The 19,331-nt window shown below is 45.2% G+C and overlaps 1 protein-coding gene across 2 annotated transcripts in view; it reads right to left on the bottom strand.

Moving 5' to 3' along the window:
- CEP135 (centrosomal protein 135) overlaps positions 1-19,331 on the bottom strand; it is a 435,470-nt gene that overhangs the window by 194,151 nt on the left and 221,988 nt on the right. For both annotated transcript variants that reach the window (XM_029587343.1, XM_029587336.1), the window contains exon 12: positions 12,538-12,693. In XM_029587343.1, the coding sequence (XP_029443203.1) occupies positions 12,538-12,693 (156 nt within the window). The remainder of the gene's footprint in view (positions 1-12,537; positions 12,694-19,331) is intronic.

Genomic DNA, 19,331 nt, shown 5'->3' on the forward strand with positions numbered 1-19,331 from the left:
ATTTTGTGAATACTCTGGGAGCAAAGGCAAGACCGAATGGTAGAACTCTGTATTGGAAGTGTTGATTTCCTACCATGAAGCGCAGATACTTGCGATGAGGGGGAAAAATTGGAATATGAGCATAAGCATCTTGAAGGTCCAGAGAACAAAGCCAATCTCCTTGTTAAAGGAGTGGGAGCATTATACCTAAGGACACCATTCTGAATTTTCTCTTTTTAGAAATTTGTTGAGATTTCTGAGGTCCAGTATAGGATGGAGGCCTCCGGTTTTCTTAGGAATGAGGAAATAACGGGAGTAGAATCCTCTGCTCTGCTGGGCCCAGGGTACTTTCTCGACTGCCCTGGCGCTCAGAAGGGTGGATAATTCTTTTTGAAGGTGAAGAATGTGATTCTCGGTAAGATGAGAAGGTTTTGGTGGAAATTCTGGAGGGATTGAATTGAAATTGAGATGGTATCCTTTGTGAATGATAGACAGGACCCATTGGTCTGACGTTATCGATGTCCAATTGATGTAACATTTTTGTAGTCTGCCTCCTACTGGTAATGTTGGGTAAGGGTTGGCATGTGGGCTCTGTTCTCCGGTCGTAATCTCAAAAACCAGTGGCAGGTCCAGTTTGAGGGGCTGGTGCTGGTCTTGGAGCTCTTTGTTGTCGCTGTTGAGGTCTTTGCTGAGATCTAGGAGGTCTCGGTCTAGACGATGGAGGGTAGTATTTTCGCTGTCTGAAGAAGGGCCTTCTGGTGTCCCTTCGTGATGGTCGTCTGGCAGCATGTGGAGAAGGGTCATGTGGCAGCATGGATAACTGCCGCAGTGTCTCTGTATGTTCCCGTAGTTGGGAAACAGCATCCTGGACTTTTGAACAAAACAGGTTATCCCCCAGGCAGGCAAGATCAACCAGCTTGTCCTGTACTTCTGGCCTTTAGTCGGATGCTTTAAGCCAGGCCCAGCGTCTTGCAGCAATGCTGGATGCAGCCACTCGTGAAGCGGTGTCATAGCTGTCATATGCTGCTCGCACTTCGTGTTTTCCGGCATTGAGACCTTTATTTATAACAGCCTGCGCAGCTTCTTGATACTGTGCAGGCAAAGATGGCACAAATTCTTCCATTTGCTTCCACAAGTTTCTGTGGTATTGTGTCATATACAAATGGTATGCTGATATTTTGGAATTCAGCATTGCTCCTTGGTATACTTGCTCCTTGGTATACTTTGCGGCCCAGCTTGTCTTTCCCTGGAGGGACTGAGGAATGGGCTCTTGTCCGGCGAGATTTCTTTTGGGCCGATTCAACAACCACAGAGTGGTGGGGTAGTTGTGTTTTTTGGTATGCTGAGGAAGGTTGTATCAAATATGTAGACTCTATGCGCTTGTTTATTGCAGGGACTGAACAAGGGTGTTCCCACAGACGTTGTTGTAGTTGTAACAAAATGTCGAGGACAGGTATGGCAAGAGTGTGCTTAGGTAGATCAACAAATTGAAGCACTTCTAGTGTTTGTTGCCTATTATCTTGTTTGGTATGCAATTGAAAGGGAATATTATCTGCCATTTCTTGTACAAATGACTGAAATGTGAAATCTTCCGGTGGTGATTGCTTTGTAGCAGGTGGCGGAGAGGGATCTGACAAAATCCTCTGATGATGGTTCGGAATCCGTGTCAGACCAGGAATCATATTGAGTTGGTTGATGAGGTGGTGGTGCCTTTTGAGTACGTATTCCAGAGGGTCCTGCTAAAGGATCATCTGATGAAGAATGTTCTGGAGGTACATCTTCTGGTGCAGTTGGTAACAAAGATAGTAAGTCCGTATACCTTTTAGTAATAATATCCTGAAAGGATCTATCTTCAGAGATTGGTCCTTTTGTTGCCAATGATGATCTCTTACTGTGAAATGCCTTTTTGGGAAGGTATGGTATAGTTGGAGCAGTGGTGTACAGAGGTAGTGATCTTGACATCAATGACATAGTTGTCGTTGAAGTAGGGAGAAATGAGAATTCTGAAATTGATATTCTGGAAGTAACAGACGTCGATGGAGGCATCGAGGAAGTGACAGGCATCAACAATGGTTGCAGTATCGGTAGTATGGATGGTATAGTACCGAGAGTTGGTATCGGCGACGACGTCGGCGGTCCCGCCGGCATAGACAATGACGTCGGCATCAGCGATCCCGCTGGAAGTTGTTTCTGTAATGCGTCTAGGACTAATTTTTGCACAAGAGATGTGAAATCCGGTGTAGTCGTTATCGGTGAAGGTGATGTTGACGTCGAGGGTAATGCAGGCATCGAGGATGGAGTGCCGATGACTTTAGGCCGTTTCGGTAACTGTTCCGTCGATGGTGGTATCGACGATTTTCGATGGTGCTTGTGTTTATGTTTTTGTTTAATTTGTAACACTGACCTGACCGATGCCGAGGACGGTGTCAGTGACGGCGCGTATCCGGAACCCTCGACAAGCTTTTTCTTTAATAAAAGCTTTTTAGTTACCCCTGTAGGCGAAGACTTGGTCAAAGTCGATGGCGATGGTAGTATTTGAAGTTGAAAAACTTGGGCCATCTTCTCTCTTCTGAGTTTGAGACCCTTTGGGGTCATTTGTTGGCACGGAGAACATGATGAAATTTCATGTTTCTCTCCTAAGCAGATCACACATTTGGTATGCGGATCTGTAACAGACATGGTCCGGTTACAAGAACACTTCTTGAACCCGGAGGCCATGTTGAAAAAACCCGACAGCCGTCGATGGGAAGTCTGAGAAAAAGAAATCGCCAAAAAATGAGAAGTCTGAGAAAAATTTGTCACCGGCCGGTTTCAAATAGGAATGAGACCCGATGTGGGAAAAAACTTTAAAGTTTTAACTAACTTTTTTAGTAAGTTTGTGAGGAGACTCACAGGGCTCCGACAACCGCAGTGCTAATGGGCACGCGGAAATACGAAGACTGGAGTGAGACCCCTGTGGCAGGGAATATCATGGCATGCTCAGTAGCCTCAGGCAGCCAGTCAAAAGTTTATAGAAACTGACAGAAGTTTTTCCTGCGTTCGGGCTCCGTCAATGACGTCACCCATATGTGAGGACTAGCATCCTGCTTGTCCTGGGATAATAGGACTTTTCAGCTTGGAGAAGAGACAGCTGAGGGGGGCTACGCTAGAGGTGTTTAAAATCATGAGAGGTCTAGAATGGGTAGATGTGAATCGGTTATTTATTCTTTCAGATAATAGAAAGACTAGGGAGCACTCCATGAAGTTTGCATGTGGCACATTTAAAACTAATCAGAGAAAGTTCTTCTTCGCTCAACGCACAATTAAACGCTGGAATTTGTTGCCAGAAAATGTGGTTAGTGCAGTTAGTGTAGCTGGGTTTAAAAAAGGATTGGATAAGTTCTTGGAGGAGAAGTCCATTACCTGCTATTAAGTTGACTTAGAAAATAGCCACTGCTATTACTAGCAACGGTAACATGAAATAGACTTAGTTTTTGGGTACTTGCCAGGTTCTTATGGCCTGCATTGGCCACTGTTGGAAACAGGATGCTGGGCTTGATGGACCCTTGGGTCTGACCCAGTATGGCATGTTCTTATGTTCTTAATACTTGTAATGGTCGGATAGTGGAGAGTGGGAGTCCCAGTAATAGATATTGGAAAAAATCTGCGATTGCAGTAGTGTTCTGAAGTCGTTTATTTCAAGCAATGGTTTTAACCTTCGTAAAGTGATAAGTTCATGGTAGCCTTCCCTCAACTTGGTGGATATATGTTTTTTAAAACTAAGGTCTGTCTATAAGATTATACCGAGGTCTCGCACAAAGACTTTTTATCTTTATATTGTTTTCGAAAATTAGAGGAGGAATCTCTTCATTTCTAAGTTTTCTCTCTAGTAATATTACTTTGGTTGTTTCCATGTTTAGTGCTAATTTTATGTGTGAAAGTAGTTGCTTTAATGCCATTAGATAGATAGCAATTATATTAAGAGTTTTTTCGACTGTGTCTTCAATTGGAACAAAAAATTGGATGTCTGCGTAGATGTAAAAATTCAATCCTAAATCTGCAAGAAGATGGCATACTGGCAAAAGATATACATTAAACAAGGTAGCAGATAATGATCCCACAAGGGTCTGCCCTATTTCCAGGGAAATCCTGTTGGAGGTTGCGTTTTTGATCTTTACTTGGAAAGATAGATTACTGAGAAAGGACATAAACCATTTAAGAATGGTACCTCTAATTCCTATTTCACTCAATTTGGTATATAGGATACTATGATCCACTGTGTCGAAGGCTGCGGATAAGTCTAAGAGTACTAAGAAGTAACTTCAAGGAGTTAAGGATCAAACCTTTATTCATGCCATCCTGCAAAAATTCCAGAATTAGTGGGATTTTGACTGCCCAAGGATTGGAGGGGGGGGGGGGGGGGGGACGACACACCGCGTTCCTTGCACCAGGCCTCAAATATGCTAGGGACGTAGAGAACTTCGAAGCATGGAGTAAGGTGGCAATTACTGCCACAAAATATCCAAGCTTCATCAGGCGAGCCCTCTCAAGGGCCAGACCATAAGGCAGAATCTAGTCTGATCCTCGTGAAGGACCAGTTCCTGCTGTAGCAAGTCCCTGTGCAGTGGAAAGCACAGGGGGTGGGGGGGGGGGGGGGGGGTCTCCTCCTGGAGACTCCACATACCACGAACACCTGGGCCAATCTGGAGCTACTAGGACTAATCCCCTCTGGTGCTTGATACTGCGAATGACCCTGTAGAGGCTATGGAGGGAAGGCATATAGCAACTCTTCTTTCGGCCAGGTCTGAACGAGAGCATCGATCTCCAGGAACCACTGATCACTTCTGCGACTGAAGAATCAGGGAACCTTTGCACTGTGAGATGTGACCAACAGGGGAGAAACCTATCAGCTGAAAGGCTTTGGCCGACAATGCCCACTCTCCTGGATCCAGCCTCTCCCTGCTTAGAAAGTCTGCTCTGTCTTTTCCTGCTATGTGCAGGCTGAGATAATCTGTAGATGTATTTCCACCCATTCCATAAGGAGATCTAACTCCTGTGACACTTGTTGGCTCCCGTCGTTGCGTTGTCTGACATTACACGAACTGCTTGACCCTGGAGCCTGTGGCTGAATTGTAGACATGCGAATCTGACTGCCCGGGCTGCCAGGCAGTTGATGTTCCAGAGGGCCTCTTTCTCAATCCAAAGTCCCTGGGCCGTCAAGTTCCTGACAGTGAGCTCCCCAGCCCCAGAGGCTCGCGTTTGTTGAGGACCAGCCAGTTTGGAGACAGGGGTATACCCCTGCTCAGATGAGCTTCCTGTAGCCACCACTGGAGCCGAGAGCATACTCCCATTGGTAAGTGGAGGCAAATCGAATAGTCTTGAGACTGCGGGTTCCAAAGTGACAATAGTGAGCATTGAAGTAGTCGCATGTGTACCCCCTCACCCACGGTACTACCTCCAGGATTGCCATCAAACTGAGAACTTGGAGATAGCTCCACACTGTTGGGTGTATTGTGCTTATCAACTGAGACACTTGGGACATCAACCTATTTATCCTTGTGGTCAGAAGGAAGACCTTGCCCTGCTTGGTGTCGAACCAGACTCCCAGATATTCCAAGAACTGGGAGGGCGTGAGACTGCTTTTGTCCAGGTTTACAACCTGAGTTCCCGAAGCAAGGTCGTCACTCTGTTGGTCACCTGGAAACTCTCTTTCACGGACTTGGCCCGGATCAACCAGTTGTCTAAGTAGGGGTGCACCAGGATTTCTTCTTTTCTCAATGCTGCCATTACGACCACCATAATCTTGGAAAGTGTTCTGAGGGCAGTGGCTATGCCAAAGAGCAGTGCCCAGAACTGATAATGGCAACTCAGTACTGCGCAGGAAACTGTGTTGTCAGATTCAGATGTGGATCAGCAGTGGACCAATCTAAAAGGAGCAATCACCAAGGCAACTACTCTATATGTTAGAAATGTAAAGAAAAGCAAAAGAAAATTGAAACCTATCTGGTTCTCAAAGGAGGTGGCTGACAAAATTAAAGCTAAAAGAACAGCATTCAAGAAATATAAAAGATCCCAAAGGGAGGAGCACAAAGAAGAATATTTGATTCAACTGAGGGAGACAAAGAAATTAATCAAGTCGGCAAAAAGTCAAGCGGAAGAGAGGATTGCCAAGGAGATAAAAAATGGTGACAAAACATTTTTCAGATAAATCAGCGAAAAGAGAAAAGTCCAAAGTGGTATAGTGAAATTGAAAGGTGGAAATGATCAATGTGTGGAGAGAGACGAAGAAATGGCAGAAATATTAAACGAATACTTCAGCTCTGTGTTCACTAAAGAAGACCCTGGAGAAGGACCATCTCTACACAACAAGAAACTGGAGGGAAGTGGAATAGATGAAAATCCATTTACAGTAGAAAATGTATGGAAAGAGCTAAAGAATCTGAAAGTGGACAAAGCCATGGGGCCTGATGGGATTCATCCAAGGATACTGAAGGAGCTCAGAGATGTGCTGGTGGGTCCGCTGTGTGACCTGTTCAATAGATCCCTAGAAACGGGAGTGGTGCCGAGTGATTGGAGAAGAGCGGTGGTGGTCCCGCTTCACAAGAGTGGGAACAGAGAGGAGGCTGGTAACTACAGACCGGTTAGCCTCACTTCAGTGGTGGGAAAAGTAATGGAGTCACTGTTGAAAGAGAGAATAGTGAACTATCTACAGTCCGGAGAATTGATGGACCAGAGGCAGCATGGATTCACCAGGGGAAGATCCTGTCAGACAAATCTGATTGACTTTTTTGACTGGGTAACCAAGGAATTGGATCAAGGAAGAGCGCTCGATGTCATCTACTTGGATTTCAGCAAAGCTTTTGATACGGTTCCGCACAGGAGACTGGTGAATAAAACGAGAAGCTTAGGAGTGAGTGCCGAGGTGGTGACCTGGATTGCAAACTGGTTGACGGACAGAAGACAATGTGTGATGGTAAATGGAACTTTCTCTGAAGAGAGACCGGTTTTAAGTGGTGTACCGCAAGGATCTGTGTTGGGACCGGTCCTGTTCAATATCTTTGTGAGCGACATTGCGGACGGGATAGAAGGTAAGGTTTGTCTTTTTGCGGATGACACTAAGATCTGCAACAGAGTGGACATGCCGGAAGGAGTGGAGAGAATGAGACGGGATTTAAGGAAACTGGAAGAGTGGTCGAAGATATAGCAGCTGAGATTCAATGCCAAGAAGTGCAAAGTCATGCATATGGGGAGTGGAAATCCGAATGAACTGTATTCGATGGGAGGGGGAAGGCTGATGTGTACGGAGCAGGAGAGAGACCTTGGGGTGATAGTGTCTAATAATATGAAGTCTGCGAAACAATGCGACAAGGCGATAGCAAAAGCCAGAAGAATGCTGGGCTGCATAGAGAGAGGAATATAGAGTAAGAAAAGGGAAGTGATTATCCCCTTGTACAGGTCCTTGGTGAGGCCTCACCTGGAGTACTGTGTTCAGTTCTGGAGACCGTAGCTACAAAGAGACAAAGACAAGATGGAAGCGATACAGAGAAGGGCGACCAGGAAGGTGGAGGGTCTTCATCGGATGACACAAGAGGAGAGATTGAAGAATCTAAATATGTACTCCCTGGAGGAAAGGAGGAGCAGGGGTGATATGATTCAGACTTTCAGATACTTGAAAAACTTTAATGATCAAAAGACAACGACAAACCTTTTCCGTCAGAAAAAAATCAGCAGAACCAGAGGTCACGAGCTGAGGCTCCAGGGACGAAGACTAAGAACCAATGTCAGGAAGTATTTCTTCACGGAAAGGGTAGTGGATGCCTGGAATGCCCTTCCAGAGGAAGTGGTGAAGTCTAAAACTGTGAAGGACTTCAAAGGGGCATGGGATAAACACTATGGATCCATCAAGTCTAGAGGACATGAATAAAGAGGAGGCAGCAAAACACTGCACGGAGCGGCTGTAGCCATAGAGGCATTCATGGAGCGGGATGCCAGTGGTTGGTGTTCCACCTTCACGGAGCGGAAGGATGGAGGGCTGCCATCTCCAAAAAAAACAAAAACAACAAAAAAAAACAGGGGTGGGTAAGAGTATGGTGCAGGGGTGTGGCCTGCTTGTTGCAGCAGTTGCTACCCCTAATTGAGCTGGATGTTCACTTGGATGCAGATCCGGCGCTGCTCTCTACATTGGTGGTGGGGTGGAGGGGAATTAGGGGTGGAGGGTACTGGAAGCCAATAGTAACAGGTGGGAGAGAGAAAAAGGAAAAAAAAAAGGATAAAGTGCGTAGCTTGCTAGGCAAACTGGATGGGCCGTTTGGTCTTCTTCTGCCGTCATTTCTATATGTTTCTATGTAGGTAAGCCTTGAATAGGTCCAGGGAGGATAAGAACTCTCCCGATGGTATGGCCATTATCACGGAGTGTAGGGTTTCCATGTGGAAATGATTCACTCATAGATGCCTGTTGATGCCCTTGAGGTCCATGATGGGGCGAAAGGAACCTTCTTTCTTGGGTACGATAAAATAGATGGAATAATGCCCCATATTTTCCTGGGGTGCAGGTACTGGGATTATAGCCCTCATCCTGAGAAGCCTTAAAAGAGTAGTCTCCCCTGCATACTTCTTGTGCTGGGAGTGGCAAGGAGACATGAATATGTCCCGAGGAGTGCTGTGAAATTCCAGCGCATATCTTTCTCGTATGACATCCAGTACCCATTTGTCCGAAGTGATCTCGTCCCACCTCTGGTAGAAGAGGGACAGTAGACCCCTAGCTCCTCATTCAGAGGGTGGATCATCAAATTTTCATTGGGGGGTTCGGGGCGAATCTGAACACGAGCCTGCCCCTCTTTTAGGCTTTCGGCTACAAAAGGACTGAGACTTTCCAAAAGGCCGAGACCTCTGAAATGTCGAGTTTCTGTAGGGGCGAAAGCATTGGGATTCCCTGGATCAACCCCTCATAGGAAAGGGGCATTGTAACTGCTTTCTCTTATCTTCTGGTAGCCGGGGAAGTGGAGTTTTGCCCCATTTACTGGCCAGTTTTTCCAATTCGCTTATGAAAATGAATGATCCTTTAAAGGGCATCTTTGATTGATTTGCCTTGGAGGTTGAGGCTGCTGACCAATGCCACAGCCATAGCTGTCTTCTGGCCGCCACCACTGAGGCCACTCCCTCTGGCCGAAGTACAGACTAGATCCGAGCCCGCATCAGCTAAAAAGGTGGCGGCAGGTTTCATAATCGCTTTGAAATTCACCCCCGCGTCATCCACCTCTTGAGAGAGGAGTAGGCACGAACGAGCTACCAGGGCACAACAAGAAGCAATCTGTACAGTCATTGCTACTGCGTCAAAAGCCTGTTTAAGGATGGACTCCATCCGTCTATCGTGCGCATCCTTTAGGGCTGCTCCTCCTTCCACTGGGATAGTTGTTGCTTAGAGATGGCACAGATCAGCGCATCCAGTTTAGGGAAACGCAAATGGTCTCTCAATGCTGGATCCAGTGGGTATAAATCTTCTAACACTCGTCCCCCTTTAAAAATTGCTTCTGGGGCATCCCATTCCAGGTCAATCAACTCCTGGATTGCTTCCAGTACTGGAAATAGCAAGAGGCTTTATTTAGGGAAATCAGAAAGGGTTTTTCTTTGGTTCAGTCATAGTCCACCCCAGGAACTCCCAGCATCATCAGGGCCTGGGAAACCAGAGCCGGCAATTCGTCTCTATGGAAAAACTGTAACATGGTCCAATATGGTTCTAAACCAGGGGGAATTTCTCCATCTTCCAAGGAATCAGTATACTCCTCTTAATCCATGCTGTCCGAGTCCCTGCCAGGGATACCCTTGGTGAGGCATGCCTCAAGGTCTGAGATAGGACTGGGAGAGGGAGGGCTTACCGGCTGAGGTTTCATCAGGATAGGGGGAAGTGAGGTAGCAGACTGTGCCTGTACGAAGGCTTGAAGACCCTGGAAAAAAGTCCATCCAAGAGAAGGCAGCCGGGTCCCATGCCTAGCCCAGGAGGTACTGGGATGTAGGTGCTGCTGAATTTCCCTCTCCCACAGATGACCCAGTCCCAGGGTACTCAGATTCAGGGTACTTCCAGTTAAGGCTGTGGCTAACCCATCCTCTGAATGGGAGGAGCTGGGCTTAGCAAACTCCAGAGAGGCCAACTCTCCCTAGGCTTCCTCACAGTGCTGACAGTTGGAATCCAGGTCAGACTGCGAAGCCCTAATATGACAAGCAGCACAGAGAGAAAGGCGCTTTTGTTTCTTGGCTGCCGGAGCCATTGACAGACGTAACTGTGTGTTCTGTCGGTTCGTACTTAAAACTTTATGCTCACAGATTTCAGGTGCCTAGGCAGGATGCAGTGTGGCACACGTACAGCCCGTGCGCTCGGCTTTACCTGTATTCTGCGCTTACTAGGTTTTGCGTGTATGTACGTATGTGATGTTATGCGCACAGCGCTTGCACAGAGTTGACTTACTGTGCGAACAGACATTCTATGGAGGGCAATACGGCAAGCACAAAGATGCATGCAAGATGACGCTGCTGCGACACAGAGCGCCAATCAAGCCTAAAGCGGGGCCTAGCCCATGGGGGGGGGGAGGGTGGCCTCTCAACCTGCTTGGAAGCCTACTTCTAGTTACCCCAATGGGATCAGGAATGACGTCGGTACAGCACGCCGAGCAAGGAGACCAGAGAAAGCCTTACCAAAACCACTCCAAATGTCTCTGATCGGAAGGTAAATTTTTTTTTTTTAATTTTTTTTTTTTTAAGCTTACCTGGGCTCAGCGCTTACTGGCTGAGTACAGAGATTGTCTCTGGCTGCAGGGAGAGGGGGCTTTGGCCGTCACCGCCATGCTCTGCTTCCTGCACCCGCACTGCCTTTCAGCTGCTTAAGCAGCAAAGTCCACACCGGAAACCGGCTACCAGACCAAGGCTCACTTCTGAGGGATCTCAGAAATCGCCTCAGGAATTCTCAACTGGGGGAGGGGACCGGAGAGCGGGGCTCAATTTTTTCTCCAATTTAAATGTAGAATTTCTCCTTCCAAAAAGTACAGCAATCCCCATAGGGAGAGGTACGTCCACCATCTGCTGGAGATGGAGAAATACTGTAGGGGTGTACCTAGGGTGACATCGACTTTGATATCTGACTCAGTCTCCATCTTCTGGCAGGGGAACATAACCCATTGTTCCTGAGTGTATCTGGCTACCATGCTAGGTATTGGGACCAATTCAAATATTTACAGCCCATCCCCACCATCACCCCATCTAATTCCACTTTTTCTGGTAAATAAATTTCCATATGGTGTGTATCCACAAGTTCAGTCTCCTCCCCACCCAATTCCTCTTCCTCAACCTGTCCCATTACTCTCCTACCCCCCCACAACTTTCTCACTTCCTCACTTTGATGCTCCTCTCACTCTGTGTAGCAAACTCACGTGTCTCCATGCAGTTCTCAGTCAGTGTGGGTCGCACATCATCCCTTCTCCCGTGCCTCTTGGTGATTATTGTGGAAGTATGGGTACCACACTCAGAGCCCCAAGTCAGCAGTATAATATTGAGGCAAATACATCACTTCCTCCTCTCATTCTTCTCCCAACATAGAAACACTTTGCAGCACAAATGGGTGTCAGGATGCGAACAGGACCACAGTCCACTCACTGGCATACCATGACTCAGTACTGGGTCCTGGCCCCAAGTCTGAAAACACCGTTTTAGATACCATTTATGCCAGCACTACTGCAGAAACACTACTGTCAATGAAGATAATATAGCCTCAGAACCTTTTGCTATATAGAAAAATGGCATGCACCATTATAAAGCTTTGATGGTGACCAAAATGATAAAGGGGATGGAACAGCTCCCCCTATGAGGAAAGACTAAAGAGGTTAGAACTTTTCAGCTTGGAGAAGAGACGGCTGAGGTGGGATATGATAGAGGTGTTTAAAATCATGAGAGGTCTAGAACGGGTAAATGTGAATCAGTTATTTACTCTTTCGGATAATAGAAAGACTAGAGGGGCACTCCATGAAGATAGCATGTTACACATTTAAAACTAATTGGAGAAAGTTCTTCTTCACTCAATGCACAATTAAACTCTGGAATTTGTTGCCAGAGGATGTGGTTAGTGTAGTTAATATAGCTGTGTTTAAAAAAAGGATTGGATAAGTTCTTGGAGGAGAAGTCCATTACCTGCTATTAATTGACTTAGAAAATAGCCACTGCTATTACTAGCAACAGTAACATGGAATAGACTTAGTGTTTGGGAACTTGCCAGGTTCTTATGTCCTGGATTGGCCACTGTAGGAAACAGGATGCTGGGCTTGATGGACCCTTGGTCTGACCAAGTATGGCATGTTCTTATACAAGGAGGCACTTTATACAACAATTTGAACCAATGGATACTTTTCCCTCTTGTGGTGTTAACCTATGTAATAAACTAAATGTTTGAATAGTAAAAGTTAGCCACAGGAAGAATATCATTGGGTATGCCAAAATCCTATTATAGTAATTGCAACATTTGGCTATTGTAGTCTCAGAGCAGCTTTTATAAAATGCAAAACATAGGTTAGTTTTCAGCCCTTATTTGCTTCCTACCTGATCATAAAGAATATTTAGTTTATCTCTTTCTGCTGTCAACATCTTGACATTGGACTGAATTTCCACCATGTGTTTTTCAAATCTGTCCAGCATAGACTGAAGTTCATCTCTTTCTCTAATAATTTGTCTCAGCTCTGAATTGTTGGTACCACTCTGGGGAAAATAAAAGCCCACAAATATAGCATTACAATTCAGTTTCACATTTTCTCTCTTTAGTTGCTTTGTGCAAAATGTCCCTCCTCTGACTACATTAGAGTCACCTTCTGGTATTTCATTTCCAAAAGGTCCATAGCAGTTCATTTCTTTCTCTAATAGGTCCTTTCTCTACTCAGATCTTGTCACATGACTCCAAAGAACCACCAATACTTGGTCCCATTCGATCTTTACCCACAGCCCCTCATACCTCCATCTTCTCTGCTTCAGTTACTTTGCTTGACTTCCACCTCTTTTTTTTTTGGTTCCTTACAAACTCTTGAGGCATATTTTGACAAACTGAACTTCTACCTAACTTTATTCACTGATAACCCACTCCCACTCCACATCATTATCATCCTCAGGAAATATGTATACACAGATTTCCAAATTACCCCAGAGTTGTTTCACTCTGTTAAAGAGATCACTAATCCAGTTTCACTCCTGACTAATGCACCATCCCCAACTCCAGGACAGGATGTGGCAGATACATTTGTAACATACCTCAATGACAAAGTGATTACTATTAGAAATACATTCCAGATTTCTGCTGTTATAATTGATGATTTTTTTCTCGGAACGAAATGGGAACAATTCAACACTATGTTGGAGTCTGATATTTATTCATCAATAAGATGAACTTATCTACTAGCCCTCTTAATCCCTGCTCTACAGCTTTCTTGAAAGAATAGAAACAGCAAATTTCATTGCGAAGCTTGTAAACTCATCACTGATTAGTGGCACTCTTTTCTTTTTTTTTTGGAAAATCTGGAAAAGTATCAGTTTGCCTGATATTGAAAAAAACTTCTGCATACCTGACCCTACTGCATAATTACCATCCTATTTTGTCATTATCATACCTTACTAAGATTCTAGATATTACAATACTTCAACAGCTTACTACTATTCTTGTTTTTTATTTATTGAATTTTCAAAATACAATTACAAGAAAATCTTGCCATTAGCAACTACAGAGCTGTAATTGAAAATCAGAAATATTCTTATTAAAAATAACATATCAACCATATACATATTCTCCATACTCAAAAGTAAATTTTAAGAGAAGCATCGTATCATGAGCGTTATAAATTCTTCACTTAAATTCTATAAGAAATAGTGCAACTTGTTACCCCTTTATCTACTAATTAGCCGGAGTTTCTCTCGCGAGAAGATTCTTGATATGATCTAGGTCTATAAATGAATAATTTTTCCCCTTGTATTTGACAGCACATCTACAAGGATATTTTAATAGAAAATAACCACCCTTATCGACCACCTCCTTCCTTAAGGCCAGTAATTTTTTTTCTATGGAGCTGAGTGCTCCTAACAAGGTCTGGATATATCCAGACTTTCTGCCCATAGAATGTTTTCAATCTATTACGAAAAAAACATTTCAAAACGTTTAATCTGTAATAAAAGCAAAGTTAATTAGCAAAGTTCCTCTATTTTTAACCTCAATATCCTCTTGAGACTTCTAAAAAAGATCTGATAATGACTGAAGTTTCTACAAGATAAGTTCTTGGAGGAGAAGTCCATTACCTGCTATTAAGTTCACTTAGAGAATAGCCACTGCCATTAGCAATGGTAACATAGAATAGACTTAGTTTTTGGGTACTTGCCAGGTTCTTATGGCCTGGATTGGCCACTGTTGGAAACAGGATGCTGGGCTTGATGGACCCTTGGTCTGACCCAGCATGGCATTTTCTTATGTTAAGAGTTTTTTGTTCTAATCTTTTTCCTTCTTTATCTTTCTATATTATCTGTTTTTGTTCTTGTTCCTTTTTCTTTATTCTTACATAGAAGACCCTAACAATTACAGGTAAACACTGTTCTGGGATATTTAACGTCTGCGTTATGTAGTTCTTAAATAATTCCAGAGGACTCATTTGCTTGATTATTGGAAAGTTAATAACTCTTAAATTCAATGCTCGTATTGAATTTAAGGTTTTCAAATTTTTTATGAAACTCTCCTTCGACTTTTACTTGATGGTTCTGAATTTTCTCAACTTGTATAATTTGCTCATCCATATCACAAATTTTTCTTTGCTGAGTTTCAATCGTTTCAGAATTTTTCTTTAAGCTTCTACTATTCTTGACTCAAATTATACCTTAGATCAATCCCAATTTGTTTTTCAGAAATTCCATAACTCTAGCAGCCACAACTGTAGTGTCTTCCTGTCCGCGTCCTCCCCACTCCCCTCTGACTGACCCACTACCATACATATTTTAATACAACGGAATAACCACAAAGACAGTTATTGGATAAAAAGGACCAAAGCTTTATTAACATATCCCTACAAACTGAGCCAGTATGGCAGTCGCCCAAAGACCAGGCTACCCACCACCTCCACTGCCCAATGCAAGGCAACATCGCACCAGGCCCCCCCCAACCTCCAGCATAGGAATGCCCCCACCCTGCGCCACCCAAGGCACAAGTCAACTGCTGACCTGGACCGTGATTGTCTGCCTGCACCATGTCCGAAATGCCCCTATCGGCCTGAGTAACCTGCCAAAGGCATGAGGTAGGGAGCACACTTGCCTCATGCCCCCTCCCCCCCAACATCTCGCTGCGGTTGCTGTCAACTACCAATACCCATGCCCCTGGAACCTCTTCCGAGCTTTGCTGAATATATCATAACTAAATGTTCAAAAGATAGACTCCGTCTGGCCTGAACAAACCTTGACACTGGGCCTCCATTCATATTGTGCCTTACCTGATGACCCCTCCGTCTCCCCACACACACACACTTAGAGGTACACCTACTGATCTAACTGTTGACCCTATTACATCTCCTGGTCCACGGTCTGAATCGTTAATTTTATGAGGAATGGCGGCAAGGGATGATCTCTGATCAAATAAGCCTGGTGTGGGGCATTAAGGACAAGATGATCAGGCACCCGGGCGTGGTTCCCAGATTGTTGTCTCCAAGGTGCCTATTGATGCTTCTGGAAGAGCAAATCTTGTCATTTGCAGCCTCATCAGGGTAATAAGCTGGTCCGTATGCATGCCCCTACAACCCAGCCATCACCCTATGCCATTGCTCAGCGCAACGCCCAGCTGGCACAAGCAGCCCACCACCTCCAGCCCGGGGCCACTGCATCAAAGCAAGGCGCTGCCCTCCAAGAGGTAACCATTTCCAGGACTTTCCAGTCACCCTCCTCGTCCAAGCCAGGTGACTGCCCAATCGCCAAATGAAAGTGTCCAGTCTGTTGTCACACCGGGGCTAGTGGGCCCTGGTGACAGACAGCCCACCGCCGATGGTATTCCGCATTGCGCGCTGATCCGCCCAGAACACAATGAGTGTCCCATGGCCCATATGACACGACTCTAAGACTGCCAAAACTGGCACCTGCCCAATGGAGAGCCATCCTGGTGAAGCAGGAACCAGCCACCCCCTTTTGTGAGTGAGGTTGAGCACAGATTCATGAGGCCGAGCAGGGAGTCGAGGCCACAACTGGACATGCCACCAGACTCCAGACAGCTGTCAAACTGATGACCTGACAATGTGCCACTTGATCAGTCCCGGACCATCGCGATCCTAGGCATAGCGTGCCATCCGAGACACAGACATCCCCCCTCACCGCAAGCCTTGTATCTGTGATGTGCTCCCCGATGGCACTGCAATCCCACCAATGTGCAAGGCTCCAAAGAATGCAAGCACAAGGGAACCTGGAAGAGCATGAACTCTAAACTGTCCACAGGCAGGACATGCCAAAGCGACAGCATAAGATTGTGGATCATTGGTCTCCGTGTATCATGCTGGGGCCAGGGGCTCCCCCAGTCTTGCCCAGCATCACACCTCCCAGCAATGGAATAATGTCCTGAACGGCCCGCTTCCAGCCTCGAGAAGGATACTACCGCGGCTATGTATGAATGAGCCATGCTCCCAGACAGCCCCGCCGCCCGACGTGCACTTTGTGATCAGATCCACATGCAGCGCCAGCTCCCTGAGATGGGGACCACTCACAGCAAGAGAGGGAATTCGCCATCTCACCACATGCTCCCAGAACATGTTCCACCCATGCCGTAATGTCCCTGAGCAAGTGTCACCGACCGATGACTGACTGGACTACCACTGCGCCATCACACTACAACTGCTCATCGATGTCTGCATGCCTCACCCCGATGTGCACAGCAACTACAATGAGAAAATAAAGCAGGGAATGTTGTCCAGGAGTATGACCGACACACTGTGCAACAGGCTCCCTGAAACAAACACCACTGTCAATGTCCCCCAACGCATCAGAGCACAGCTGAAGGCCACCACTGGTGACTGTTCTGTGAAGCCGTGCAGAAGCTTGCCAAATTCCTGAGGGGCCCGACCACGGGCTGGTGGGATTACAGAATGGCCACCACTATATAACTTAAAACAATGAGAACTGCTCTGGCTGTCGAGTGCTGCAAGTTCAGTAGGTTGTGTCTGAATGATTTCATAGTGCTCACTTGTTCTGACGGTAGAAAAGTTCTCTCTTATAGTGAGTTTTATCCATGCGCTAAATATGATTTTCTGAGTCAGCACTAGATTTGACTTCTCAAAGTTCACCAGAAATTCCAAATCCAGCAGAAGTTGAATTGTCTTGTACAGGGAGAGCAACACTTCTTGGGAGCTTCCTGTGACTAGCAAATTGTCTAGTTTTGAGAAGACTTTAATCCCCTGATGAAATATATGTGCCATTCCTACAGCGAAGCATTTGGTGAAGATAATCTGAACTGCTGAAGGCTGAAAGGGAGCTCTTTGTATTGAAAATGAGAAGAATAAACCTTGAAGTGAAGACAGCACCAATGGGAAGAATGGATGGATATATGAGGATATGCATCCTTCAGATCAAGAATGCACATCCATCCCCCCCCCCCCTTTTGGATGTAGGGGGAGAATTATGCTAAGGAAATTCAATTTAGATTTCTCTTGGAGTAGCTGGTTTGTTGTTTTTTTTTTTTTTTTTAGTTCTCTCAAGTCCAGAATGAGTCTTGATTCTCCTGATTTCTTGAGGATAAGGAAAGATCGGAAGTAAATTCCCTGCCATGTTGGAATGCAGCAGCTGGCTCTATCACTTGTTGTTGAAGTGACTGCACTTCCAAATGGAGTTCCAATCCAAATCCGTCTCACTTGGTGCAAGTTGAAAATTCTGGAAGAGATGGTAGGCCAGGAGAAAAACAATCCAAAAACTATAATTTTGAAAACCCAGAAGTCCTTTGTTATCTGGCACATTGCTCCCAGGAAGGCCTGGATTCTGCCACCTCTCCCCTCCCCCCACTAGAGAGGAATATTTGGAGGCATTCAAAAACCTGGCACAGGATTTGGCTGGGACTATTGTGTCATCCTAGGCTGACAATGTTCCTGCTGTTGATTTGGCTGGTTGGAACTGATTGCTGTTGCTGAGGTGGAAGAGAAGGGATGTGCTACTGTTGAAAAGGCCAGATGGGAGTCTCTGAATATATGGCCTTTTGTAAGAGTAAAAGGAGCATCTTGAAGAGGAGGGCTGCTTAGGTTCCGTCAAGAGAAATTGGACCATAACATTTTGTTCTTTTATTTGAGCAACAGTTTCTGAGTTTTTCTCCAAAGAAAAGTTCTCTGCTAGCCAAAGGACATCCACCAGCTCGTCTTGTACATTGGCCCAAATGCCAGTAGCTCTAAATCACACCATGCAGAAAGCTCCAATTGAGGCAGAAGAGGTACATGAAATTGAATCAAATGATTCATAAATGGAATGGAGATGTCATATGCACTCTTTTGCATCCAAGTGGTTGAAGTAACAATATCCTTCAATAGGTTGAAGGAAAAGTTAATTTTTAAATGCAGTCATGTAGATATTGGTGAGGAGAAAAGCGAGCAGTTAGCATCGAACTCTGAAACACTCTTTCCAAAACTATCTTAATAGCCTAAGATCTTTTCCAGGAAGCAAATTCAAATAGATCTTTATCTTTTTTGCCTTTTTCAGGGCAGATTCCATGACAACACTGATGAGGTAATTGGACACCACCAAACTCTGGTGATTTCTGAACTCTATACTTTAGATCTAACTTTCTAGCCACAGGAATGCAAATTTCCCACATTGTCATCTGCAACAGATTCAGAATGTTGCCTGTGAGAGCTGCTGGTTCCAATGGAGTTTTCAGTATTTGAAGGACCACTGTTCAGGGGCTTTATCCTTGTGTACATTTACTTCCAGTGTTGTTCCCATTTTTTCTACAAACTTTGAGTAAGGTTTTCCACAAGCTATGTATACTCTGGAGGATCCAGAAGTGGATCAGAAGATATTCCTGTGGAACCTTGCTTGGAACCTAAGAGTGTGGGAACACTAATACAGGATCCCACTGATGAAGAAGGTGAATCAGGTGGTTTCTCCTGGTTGCCACAGAGGGGAATCAGTCTGGTCTACCAACTTGACTCTGTTGAAATCATATGGGATAATGAAGAACCTCGTAGCAAGGGTTCTCATGATGTGTGCACTCTAATAAATGAAAATGGGACTCCATTCTGTGGGAATGTAGCAGTGCTAAAGAGGAGAGGATGGAAAGTTCCTTCTGTCACCTTAGTCAAAGAGGTAAAGGAGGTTTACTAACTAGTCAAGTAACTGATGTGGCCTCTGACCTAGCA

This window comes from Rhinatrema bivittatum, chromosome 1, assembly GCF_901001135.1.
Source record: "Rhinatrema bivittatum chromosome 1, aRhiBiv1.1, whole genome shotgun sequence".
NCBI lineage: Eukaryota > Metazoa > Chordata > Amphibia > Gymnophiona > Rhinatrematidae > Rhinatrema > Rhinatrema bivittatum.